This window comes from Pithys albifrons, chromosome 12 (assembly GCF_047495875.1).
Source record: "Pithys albifrons albifrons isolate INPA30051 chromosome 12, PitAlb_v1, whole genome shotgun sequence".
Classification (NCBI taxonomy): domain Eukaryota; kingdom Metazoa; phylum Chordata; class Aves; order Passeriformes; family Thamnophilidae; genus Pithys; species Pithys albifrons.
The window spans coordinates 20701360-20713859 of NC_092469.1; the positions used below are offsets into that span (position 1 = coordinate 20701360).

Here is a 12500-nt window from a genome sequence, read left to right on the forward strand (position 1 = left end):
TGGTGTGTGCTTCAGGCTCACAGTCCAAGGCTTTCCTGGAGCTGTGCAGGGAGCCCTGGGGACACCATGTGTGCTCCAAGTCAGGCCAGCACAGCTCCAGGCAGGGAACAGCTTCTCCTGCACTTCCACAGGGGGGAAACACAGCAGAGCTGGCTCTGGGGGAGCTCTGTGGGCACTGCTGGTGGGACACACACAGATGGGCCAGCAAACACCTCCTGGCTCTGGAGGGCTGAGGCTGCTGAGCTTCCATCAACCCCATGACTGCAGGAGCTGCAAGATGGTGCTGCTGCTGTCATGGAATCAGGGAACGGTTTGGGTTGGAAGGACTTTAAAGTTCATCCAGTTCCACCCCCTGTCATGGGCAAGGACACCTCCCACTGTCCCAGGTTGCTCCAAGCCCCATCCAGCCTGCCTGGGACACTCCCAGGGATGAGGCAGCCACAGCTTCTCTGGGCAATCCGTGCCAGGGCCTCACCAACCTCACAGCCAAGAATTCCTTCCCAATATCCCATCTAACCCTGCCCTCTGGGAGTGGGAAGCAATTTCCCTTGTCCTGGCACTTCATGGCCTTAAACACTTCCACACACTTTGCTTATGTGTAAGTAAAGACAATTCTCCTCCGTCCCAGAAAGGACATTAAACACCCATATCAAAGAAATAGGTGACAGGATTTAGGAGATAGTAAATTAGACTGTGTGAGTCAATGATATTTATCTCCCAAACACAGACTTTGGGCCCAATCTACCAATTACCCCAAAAAGATTTGGTTTTCTTCATTCTGTTCTCACAAGGCACCAATTTGGTGCCTGATATTTTAGTTTAGTGACCATGCAATCAGCCTGTAAGGAGTGTACATAGATGAGAAAACTCCTCATGTTTCCTGTTGGGATTTGAATGTTTCTCCTGGGATTGGGATCCTTCCCAGCCCACTTTCTGCCTCAGATGGCCTAAAATTTCTGAACTAGTTTTGGAGACAGCACAGAAGAAAAGCTTTTGCCAGGCCCTGGGGACAGTGCCTGATCCCAAAAGGTCCCAGGGGAGCACAGAACAGTGTTTATTAAGGGAAATGTTGAATAAGGAAAGAAAACACCACAGACACAATGGGGCTTCAAATCTTTTTCCTATTTCACATCCAAAAATAAAAAGATGGGACAAGGCTAAGGAAGATCTTTGCCTGTCAGTGAGGGGACACAGCTCCACATTTTGTTCCTTTCTAGTGACAGACTCCAAGCAGCAGGTTCTGGCTGTTTCAGAAGATACTCCAGCATCAGAAGGACTTTGCTGTTACTATTTTGTGCCAGCCCACAGACACATTGCCTCAGACTACACAGCCTCTCATCTGACAACTTCACCTCCTCCAGACTATCCAGTTGCTTTCCCAGGTTCTCAACAAACCAAGCAGTGTTTGACAGGGAAGCCAAACTGTAACTTTTCAACATGAGACTTGAAACAGAAAACAGAATTGAACATGTTTTGTCACTTCTCAAGCCATAAAGACCTTGGAAAAGTCAGGCATGTGTGGAATTGGAGGAGGCTGAGCAGGACCAAAGATACATCACTGAATGAGAGACACTGTCCCAGTGCCACCACTCAGACACAGAGAACTCAAAACAAAGAGGGCAGGATTAGATGGGATATTGGGAAGAAATCCTTCCCTGGGAGGGTGGGCAGGCCCTGGCACAGGGTGCCCAGAGAAGCTGTGGCTGCCCCATCCCTGGAAGTGTCCAAGGCCAGGCTGGACAGGGCTTGGAGCACCCTGGGCTGGTGGGAGGTGTCCCTGCCCATGGCAGGGGAAGCAACAAGATGACCTTTGAGGTCCGTTCCAACCCAAACCACTCTGTGACTTGATGATTCTGTGACTTTTCCGATTTGCACAAGGGAATTAGGAAGGAAAAGGAGCATCTACAGCTGTGGGTCCTGCCCTGCCTCTCTGGAGGGAAGCCACAATCAGGTCAGTGAGCATCCCTTCTCAGCCCCTTCCCAGCATTCAGAGACACTTTGTGAAGCCTTTACAAAACCTTTCAAGGCAGAGATTCTCCCCTGTGTTTCTGCTTTCCCCACTCACCATGGCAGCCTTGTCACACACGTTCAGCTGTGGCTCCCCTGGCACCAGGGTGTCTTTGTGCTGCTGGACAACGCCAGCTATCCGCTCCATGGCCCGCTGGTATTCCTCGCTGGCAAAGCTGGAACGGGAAAAACACAGATCCTGTTGGTGGGGCATCATTTCAGTGGCCACATCACCAAGCTGGGCCAGAAGACTTTTCCTGGGCCAGAAGGAGGGAGAAGGGTATGTAAACATGCTGTCAACTGCCCACAGGTCTGCAGGGGAGTGAAACCCCTGAGCTGGCAGAGTGCAGGTGCTCTGCTTGGGGCCACAAGGATGGCAGGTGGCTGGTCCTGCCCAGAAATGCACCTGGCTCCTGGCAGACCATCTCAGCTTTCCAACCTGCTGGTCACAGTGGCCCCAAATGCTTCGTTTCCTCCTCGGAATGCTGCGAGCTCCTGTTGAGTCCTGAGGGGAATGCAAAGGTGGCAGATACAAAGAAGGGCATTTCTGGGGTTGTCCTCGAGCTGTCCCTGAAATGATTATCACAGGAGACTTCCCAGACACAGCACAAACACCTGGGCAGACAGGTTGGATAGAAGTCTGGCAAGGTAACCCTTCCAGCGTGTCACACCTGAGGTCACCCTGCTCTCCACACATTCATCTCCTGCTCCTCCAAGAGCTTTCCTGTAACACCTGCCTCACTTGGAGGAGTTTATTGTAGGCAAAAAGGGGAATGTCAATATTTTGTTTTACAAGAGTGTTCTCAAGCCAAGGGTTTCAAACACAACCCTTGACCAGTTAAACTCCACAATCACCAAGGAAATGAGCTAAAATCATGCAAACAGGAAGATGGAGAAGAAGAATAGAAAGGACTTGTCCAAGACAAGAATACCTCCTTCATTTCACAACATCCTGAGGTTCTGCCCATCTACATTCTTCCATTACAGCTTTATTATTCCAAGCTGAGACCCAGCTGTCAGTCCTCAAACATGGTTATAAATTACCAGATTTTTATCCACCCGACTACTCCAGTAGGTACTTGTTTAAGTGCTCAGAGTGTACTCCACTAATACCTCAAGTATTTCTAAAATGGAGGATTCCTACTCAATGATCTCACTTTGTCCATCACATTAAGAGTCACTTAAAGAAAACACAGAGAGCGGCAAATTGCTTCTGAAGATAAAAGAAACAATGCCCTGACCTCGGGCTCCCTCTGCTCACAGTCCAAGCTGGCCACCAGCCCCACACTCCAGCTAATTTCCTTCTTTGCAAAACAATCACATTTCGAAGCCCAGCGCTGTGCCAACAGTTTCCAGTAAGGCCTATAAATATCCCAGCTCGGCAGAGATCCAGAGAGAGCTGATTGTGGGGATGGGCCTGAGCTCTGCTGATAGAGAACCACCGGAAGGGAATGGGAAATGAAAAGCTTGAGCAAACTGTGGCTCTCACACCCAGCTGGCCCTGACCTGGTGGAGCTGATGGACCACATGGAAATTCAGAGCATCCTTGAGAAGCTCCCGAATTTCACAGAATCATGGAATGGTCTGGGTTGGAAGGGATGTTAAAACACACATTGTTCCATTCTCTGCCATGCACAGGAATACCTTTCACCAGCCCAGGTTGCTCCAAGCCCTCTCCAACTCAGCCTTGGACACTTGCAGGGATGGGGCAGCCACAGCTTCTCTGCCCACCCTGTGCCAGGGCCTGCCCACCCTCCCAGGGAAGGATTTCTTCCCAATATCCAATCTTAATCTGTCAGTGTGAAGCCATTCCCCCCTTTCCTGTCACTACATGCTCTTATAAACTGAATTTCCTCGCTCCTCTCCCCACACATCCCAGCTGAGCTCTCCCAGGTTCCTCCTGCACTGCTCCAAAGAAACTGGGGAGCTGCCAGAGCCCATCTCTGACTCACACCCTGACGAGGACACTCAGGGCAGCAACCCCAGTGCTGCATCCCCACGGCACAGTGGCCTTTCAGCCTGGTGTGATTTTATCTGGAAGCCTTCTGGTTGAATTCCAAATGTGCAGGATTGCCAGCCCAGCAGCAAAAAAAAAAAATCAAAGCACATTTCTAGAGGAGGCAGAGAGGGTTTAAAGCTAAGCTGGGCTGACACACAGAGGACAGGGAACAGGGGAGAGCCTGCACGTGGACAGGGAGGGCTGGAGACAAACACTCTGAGCAGGCTGCCTAAAACCAGACAAATATCTGGGATGCAATGGAATCTGAGCTGGAGATGGGATGAAATAAGGGAGCCAGAAATACTGTACAGCCTACACACAGCAGTGATGGAATTGGAGCTGGAATCAGTTTGGGAGACACGAGTGTCTCAGTGTTTTAGGATTCCAACACACCTACAGCACCAGGATTTGAAAGCTCTTCCAAACCAGAGATAATCCCACTTTTTTAAGATCCTCATATTAAGGATTAATATGAATTAATACATATTCTAATCAATTGTTAGACTTCAATATCCTAGATATCAAATCATTTAATCCTCCTCCTGCTGCTCCTGTAACTCCTGTTTATTTCTGTCACATCCTTGTGTCATCTCTCCAGCATTTAAGATTTTCCTTTCAAAGTGGACCTGTAAGATAAAATGTTGCTAGTAACTAATTAAGCTGCACAGCATCTTTGCAAATATTGAAGTGCTCAATTTCATGCATGGAAATGGCTTTTCAGATGAAGGATTCCAAATTAGCCATAATGTGGACAGAGCAGTGGAAAACACAGCTGTGCTCTGGAGGGAAGAGAAACAATGTGCTGTCACGACTGCTGCTTTTTGCTCCAAATATGCCAGTCTTGTTGCAATGAAAAAAAGTCTTTTTTGCTGTAATATTAACTCCTATATTTATCCACAGCATTGATGCTCATCTACAACCTCAGACATGGGAATGCCACAGAATAATAATGTCAGCTTGAGTCATTTAAATCATGAAATAGTTTGGGTTGAAGGACCTTAAAGTTCATGCAGTCCCACCCCCTGCCATGGCAGGGACATCTTCCACCAGCCCAGGTTGCTTCAAGCCCTGTCCAACCTGGTCTTGGACACTTTCAAGGATGGGGCAGTCACAGCTTCTCTGGGCCAGAGCTTCACCACCCTCCCAGGGAGAATTCCTTCCCAGTATCCCACCTATCCCTGCCCTCTGGCCATGGGAAGCCATTCCCCTTATCCTGTCCCTCCATGCCTTGTCCCAAGTCCCTCTCCAGCTCTCCTGGAGCACCTTTAGGCACTGGAAGGGGCTCTCAGGTCTCCCCAGAGCCTTCTCTTCTCCAGGTGAACACCCCCAGCTCTCAGCCTGTCTCACAGCAGAAGGGCTCCAGCCCTTGGAATATCTTGGTGGCCTCCTTTGGATTCACTTCAACAGGTCCATGTCCTTCCCATGCTGGGGATCCCAGAGCACTCCAGGTGAGGTCTCATCTGAGTGCACCAGAGGGGCAGAATCTCCTCCCTTAATCTCACCTTCTCGCTTTAATTCCCGTGTTCAGGACACTCCTGTTTTCCAGCTGGCTCAGTAGTGACAGGAAATCTTGGTCTAACCTCAGCTCCTGGTGTTCTTTGAACTGCTCTCCCCTTCAGCTTTCACACTTTTAGATTATTTCAGTGGTTAGCACGGGCTGAACAAATCCCACAACAGCACGAGGGAAACAGCTCGGCCCCTGTAAAGGACCTGCAGTTCTCACATGAGGACAAAGCTGGTTCAAGCTAAAGAACAGGGATAGATTATGCTCCAAGTCATATCCCAGCCTATAAACCTTGGCTCAGTAGGGCTTAACACATTCTTAAGCTGGCTCAAGCTGCTGACACCAGTTTAAACCAGACCTGATTGTGGGTGTCTTCCTTGTGGTGCCACACAGGACAGTGACGACCCCGAGCCACTCAACTCTGGGAGATCATCACTGATCATCTTCAGGTGCCTCCATGGACATGGGGACTCTCTTCCTCTTCCAGGGGTGTGTGAAGTCTCCCTGTGAGCCTGGGGAGTGTAATGCCTGAGGGATGGCACCAGTTCACCTGAAGCTGGAGTCACCCACCGAGATGTGGTGCCCTGGGGGTTGGTTTTCCTGCCTGATCCCATGGAGATCCCCACTCCACAGGGGTTGGTTTTCCTGCCTGATCCCATGGAGATCCCCATTCCACAGGGGTTGGTTTTCCTGTTCTGATCCCATGGAGATCCCCATTCCACAGGGGCTGATTTTCCTGCCTGATCCCATGGAGATCCCCATTCCACAGGGGTTGGTTTTCCTGTTCTGATCCCATGGAGATCCCCATTCCACAGGGGTTGGTTTTCCGGAGATCCCCATTCCACAGGGGCTGGTTTTCCTGCCTTGGCCCCATGGAGATTCCCATTCCATGGGGATTGTTTTTCTTTTCTTGCCTCTGTGAAGATCCTCAATCCATGGGGTTGGTTTTCCTGTCTTGGCCATGAGGATTTTTTTCCTGCCTTGGCTCCATGGAGATCCCTATTCCTGGCTCTGATGAACTCAGTTTTTTCTCAGACATTCCTGTTGAGTGACCAAGATCCCACATCCCTGGATTTGTGAAGTATTTACTGACTGCACAGGGGTTAAAACTGCCTCCAGCCCTAAACAAGTGCATTTTGAGACAAAATCTGCAAGAGTGCCTGGAATTTGCATGTAAAATGGGGATAATTACCTCATGGTAATCAGTCTGAGTTGTTAAGGGAGCTGGGAACCAGTCCTACCTGGAGTCCCATCCTTTCCTGGAATTCATATGCAGGACTGGGCTGCAAGGCAGGGTTTGGTACAGTCCCTGTTCCAAAGAAAAGAGGGTATTATCTATCCAGGTGTTTGGGCATCACTGTCTGTGGAGATGCAGACCTGGGTGCCTCCAGGGCGTGCTGCATTTTGTATTCCACTCCAACAATCCTGCCGAAGGAGAGCTGGGAATAGCACTGGAAGAATGAGAGGGTGAGCAGGTGGTGTTGTGAGGAGTTTGCTAAAAGAGATCCCCCAGCGTCCATGAAATTATTCCACGCTCAGAAGGAGGGAACAGAGTGGACAAAGTCCAGGGTCATTACACTAATTGACACTTTACCTCTGGGAAGTCCCCGGAGATGCAATCAGGGCTGGATTGGAGCTCGGGGTCCCAGGCACAGGTGTGGGCTGTGCTTCCTTCATTTAGTGTAATTGTGCCTTGGCAATCTGTTCCCATCCTCCCTCCCAAACAGCTCCAGTGGAACCTGCTCTGCTGTTAACCCCAGCGTGCCCTCCACACACAGCCACCTTTGGAAGGAGCCGGGTTTGTCTCTCTTGCTGTTAAACTCTGGTTTAATCTTGCTGTCCTTCAGGTCTCATGGCATCCCCAGGGCAATGGGGAGGTGATTCCCTGCCATCATTAAACACACTCTCAAATAGATCAGCACCCAAACAAGTCCAAGAGCACTTCCAGCAGGTTTTAAAGATGTTTTATGCCTCATTCTGATGATTTATAGACAGGCATAGTGCAGTATGTCTGTCCTGGGAGTGACAGGACCATGTTGTTACTGAGAGGAATGTAAGACAATGGGAATTATAATTATATATATTTCCATAATTATATAAATGGGACTCACAGAAACCTGACAATAGGCTCTAGGCCAGGTTGGACAGGGCTTGGAGGTGTCCCTGCCCATGGCAGGGGGTGGAATGAGATGAACTTTAAGGTCCCTTCCAACCCAAACCACTCCATGATTCCACAAATAGCAGCTCTCAGATTTATATGAAGTTATGGGAAGAGTATAAAATGGGGCTAATGATACTTTGCTTCCTTCTCCCCGGAATTATTTTAATTAAAACCATTAATTTTAATTGTGAAATACCTCCAGATTATGATAATTTGATTTTATCTGTTATCAGTGCTTTGAGGCTTTGCAGCACTGTAGTATCCAAGTCCTGATCTTGTCTTATTATTCAGTCCTCCTCAGTTCCTCTCTTCTATTATCAAGTTTATTTGCAATTTAAAGTCTGCACAGTGGGTGAGGCAGAGACAGGTTTGGGGCTCTGCTGCTGGAATTACTGGAGAGATTCAGAGGGCTGAAGGAAAACAAACAAGGAATTAAAGAGAAGATTGAAAGGGGCCCCAATTCACCTCTGGTCCAGCAGCATTTTGGGTCCCAGATGCAACCCTGGAGGCATGAGGGGAATGTGCACATTTAGCCACAGGAATACTTGGAATCACAGAATCATTTAGGTGGGAAAAGACCTCCAAGATCATCAAGTCCAACCTGTGACTGATCCTCACCTTCCTTGCAGCAAGAAGTGCTAGTGCTGATCCTCTATTTGCTCACCTATTTTCATGGAAGTTTTAACTCCCCAGCTTCCAGAATCCTGCCCTTCTGCTGGATTTCACTGCGAGGAACCCTCAATGAGAGGGGATGAAGGCACAGTGAGTACATAAAGCCTTAGTCTGGGAGTGAACAGGGGACAGAAAGTAACAACCATCCACCTGATCCTCCTGCTCGTAGCTTCAGTGGTATTCCTGAATCATAATTTTCAGTGGTTTTCCTGAATCATAATTTTCAGTGGTATTCCTGAATTTCAATTTCCAGTGGTATTCCTGGATCCTAATTTAAGCACTGTGTTCTTCAGGCCACTTTCCTGTGCTGTAGCACTGCTGAATCCATCTCTGAAGAAGAAGAAGATGATGATGTCCATTTCAAACTGCATTTTGCATTTCTTTCTGCTGCTTCATGTAGCTTTTCCTTCCAATATTCCCTTTCATGCAGCACCACTCCAGCCTAGGCAGTTCCTCACCAGAACACCCCCAGGCTGCTGCTCTGCCACGAGAAACCACAAGTTCCAGGTCCCAAAATCTGGGAAAAGAGCAGCCATGGATCCAGGTGTGTTCTCCTCCACTGCCAGTCCCCAGGACAGTGACTCTCCTCCACAGGTGTGTTCTCCTTCACCCTCTCCCCTGGCTCGGTTCCGCTGTCCCACCTGGCTGCTTCTCCCAACCTTCCTTCATCCAGCTCCTGTGAGGTTGAAACTCCATGTTTTTATTGCCATTTCTGAGGCTCTTTATCCATGATTTCCACACTTTCAATGCCACCTCTCCTGTGGCAGCTGTTGATCCATCCCTGCAATGCAGCTGGGACCGTTTCCCTCTTTTCCAAGACGAGGAGGCAGCATCTCCCCCAGGCACTATCCTGGCTCTTTGTTGTTCACATTCTTCCCCTGTTTTGCACCTTCTCCCTCTTCCCCCCAGCCAGGTTTCTGCCCTGAGCTGTAAGATGAGACTGGCAACATTTCTCTCAGATCCTTTCCCCTTTAGCTTCCCTTCAGGAGCTCCTTCCCTTTTTTTCTGGCTCCATAACCACTGCAATTACCTCTCTGATGATTTCCTGAATTTTCCATCTGCTTGAAATAGGCACTTGTGAGCTCTCTTCTTAATTAATGTGTTCTAAAATCATTATGTTCATCAACCAAGCCTTATCACTTCCATTTTCTTCCATAATAGTAAAATCCACTGCCCTAAGTAAAACATGGGAATTTTGATGTTCATAATTCAGTAAAACTCAATTGCTCAGAGCAGAAGTTGCTGTAAACCTGGAGCAACAACAAGGTGTGAGCAGGTTGTACTTCCTCTGTCCTTATTTGTTATTGAGGCTTTGCACCTCTGGCTAAAACTGACAGAATCTGAGAATTTCTGTTGTAAATTCCTTCTGCAGCTCTGGAGTTAAAACACTTTTTCTACTTGAGGCTGAATGAGGTATTTTGTTGAGTGTATTTTTATCTGTGCCAGCTTTGCTGTATGTATATAAATAAATATATATTATTATTTGTGTTCTTCTTGCCTGGCAATAAAATATTTTAGTAAATTTGTATAAAAACAATAATCTGACTTGGATAATAAAACTGACAAGTGGTTGTGAAGATGTTACCAACAGATAATTTTACTGAGTTTGCCATGTTGGAGAAGCAAGTTCCCTCTGTGGTACTCACCAGACACACCAGACCCCAAAGATAACAGGATTTGGTCAAGAAAGACTCCTATCAGATCTTTTAGTTCTGCATTTAGATAAATTTGGTAACAAAAGCAGTTTGAGTGTTTTGCTATGAAGGAAAAGCTCTGGTTATTGCACCCAGGGAGGAAACAAACCCCTGCTTAGACCTGGGGAGATGCTTCTGCTTTCTGTGCTGCCTAACACACAATCTTAGTTACATTTTAAAGTTGGGAGGGCCTGTTCCTAGAGCAGACAAGGGGAGGGATGCAGGCACAGCCTCACAAGAAGGGAACACAAGTGCAGGGTGCCAGATGGCTCAGCACTGCCAGACGTGTCCTCAACACGCTGACAGGACCTGCCTGTAATTGCCTGACCAGTTTTTCCACTGCATGAAAAGTGCTCCTGTGGGAGACAGGCTTTTGCTGATACTGTTTGCTGCAGGCTCCAGGAAATCCAGGGAAGCATGTCAGGGAGAGGAAGGGCTTGTCCTGCTTCACCAAGAAACCCAGGGAACCAAACACTTCACCTGCTGCCCCAGACCTTGAAGGACTTGCAACTTCAGCAATCCTTTGGCAGCCACAAAACAAAGACTGAAATCTTTGTTTGATTTGAAGGGAAAGAAATTATTTCTATCCACTCATCCTCCTGATACAGAATAATTAGAATCATGGGAAGGTTTGGGTGGAAAGGGACCTTAAAGCTCATCTCATTCCAACCCCCATGTCAGGGATGACCCAGAATAGTGGTGGGCTTGGCAGTGCTGGGTTAATGGTTGGACTTGATGGTCCCAAGGGTCTTTCCAACCTTAAATATCCTCTGAACCTATGAAATGGCAGACGAAGTCTCTTAGTGATCTGCACATGCTGTTTCATGACCCAAAGGCCTTTCACATGAGTTGCCTGAGCACCTGCAAATCAAGAGTGTTGCTGCTGTTGACTGAGCTGGCTGATTTCCCTGGCTCTGAGATCCCCTGGGATCTTGAAATGAGCCCAAATATATAAAAGCAGCAAATCCCTCTGGAGAAGCATGTGATGCCTGGCCTTCCTGAGCAGCAGTGACAGCTCTTACTGGTTGTTTTACACTCCAAATTAATGCAAATCAAGAGATATGACAGATTAATAAAATCATTGGAGGGAGAAGAAAAGGCAGCACTAAAATAAGGAATAAATGAAATAAAAAGTGAGCAAAAGCAGGCAGAGAGAACACAGTTAGCATGTAGGGACAGGCAGATGCAGGCTTGGAAGAAGATGCTGGATTCCCTTTGGAGAAACATTAGTGTTGGGACTCCCACCAGGCTGTCTGCCAAGGGGGATAATTAAGCTAAATAAAAATACACACTAGTAACAGCTCCACAAATGAGGGTAATTTAATTACCACATTCGATACAGGAGACCCACTTCCCACGAGTTTTCCACTGTGACCAGGGAGGAGACAATAGCAGCACAATGGGCTGGAGAAAGGAAGAGTCATTTGCTAAGAAGAGGGTTTTTATTAGGGTCTGCATAATAAACACCAGCACAGCTTTCCATAATCGTGTCATAATCTTGCCATAAAATTCAATCAAAGCAACAGCTTGTGAATGTCCAAAAAAATCAATGGAACCATAAGAGAAGTGATTGCAGAAGCAACACTGGAATTTATTTCAGTGCTCAATCCATGGGGGTGGAAAGGAACAGCCAAAGAACAGGGAAGCAGGTGTGCTGCAAACACCTCTGAGGGAAGAGCTCCTCTGCCTCAAATCCAGAGGAAACACAGACAGTATCACAGAATATTCAGGGGTGGAAGGGACCCCTGGAGATCACCTGGCAGGGTCACCTGGGGCAGGTGACACAGGTGGCAAACACAGTAGGCAAAGCACAGTTCAGATAGTACTGTACATTAATTTCATTTTTGGAAAGAGAGGTCATTTCTATCCACTCATCTTCCTCAAAGAGAATCATAGAATGGTTTGGGTTGGAAGGGACATTAAAGCTCATCCAGTTCCACCCCTGCCATGGGCAGGGACACCTTTCCACTATCCCAGGGTGCTCCAAGCCCTGTCCAACCCGGCCTTGGACACTTCCAGGGATGGGGCAGCCACAGCTTCTCTGCCCAACCTGTGCCAGGGCCTGCCCACCCTCACAGGGCAGAATTCCTTCCCAGTATCCCACCTAACCCTGCCCTGTGGCAGAGGAAACCACTTCCCCTTGTGCTGTCACTCCATGCCCATGTGAAATAACGGAGCTGTCAAACTGCCCAACCCAGGCTGGTTTCACTGAGCTGTATTTACAACCCAAGAGCTGCAGTTTCCCTTTATTCATTAGTGCTGGAATGCAGTGGGAAGCAGAGCTAATGTGGGGCTCCCAGAGAGCTTTATGCACTGCCTGATGCCCCTCCAAAGTGCTCTGTTAAGCGAGAGAGAAGTGGAAACATTTTCCCTCCCCTCCTCTCTCTGGTGAAAACACTTAGTGGGCAGCACAGGCTCAGATCCTTTGAAAGGAACAGAGTGTGTCCACTCAATTATTTAAAA

The 12500-nt window shown here is 48.1% G+C and overlaps 1 protein-coding gene across 4 annotated transcripts in view; it reads right to left on the reverse strand.

Annotated features, from left to right (window-relative positions):
* The window catches only part of GALNS (galactosamine (N-acetyl)-6-sulfatase), a 53187-nt gene that overhangs the window by 10591 nt on the left and 30096 nt on the right, over positions 1 to 12500 (reverse strand). For all 4 annotated transcript variants that reach the window (XM_071567489.1, XM_071567488.1, XM_071567487.1 and 1 more), the window contains one exon: positions 2066 to 2183. In XM_071567489.1, the coding sequence (XP_071423590.1) occupies positions 2066 to 2183 (118 nt within the window). The remainder of the gene's footprint in view (positions 1 to 2065; positions 2184 to 12500) is intronic.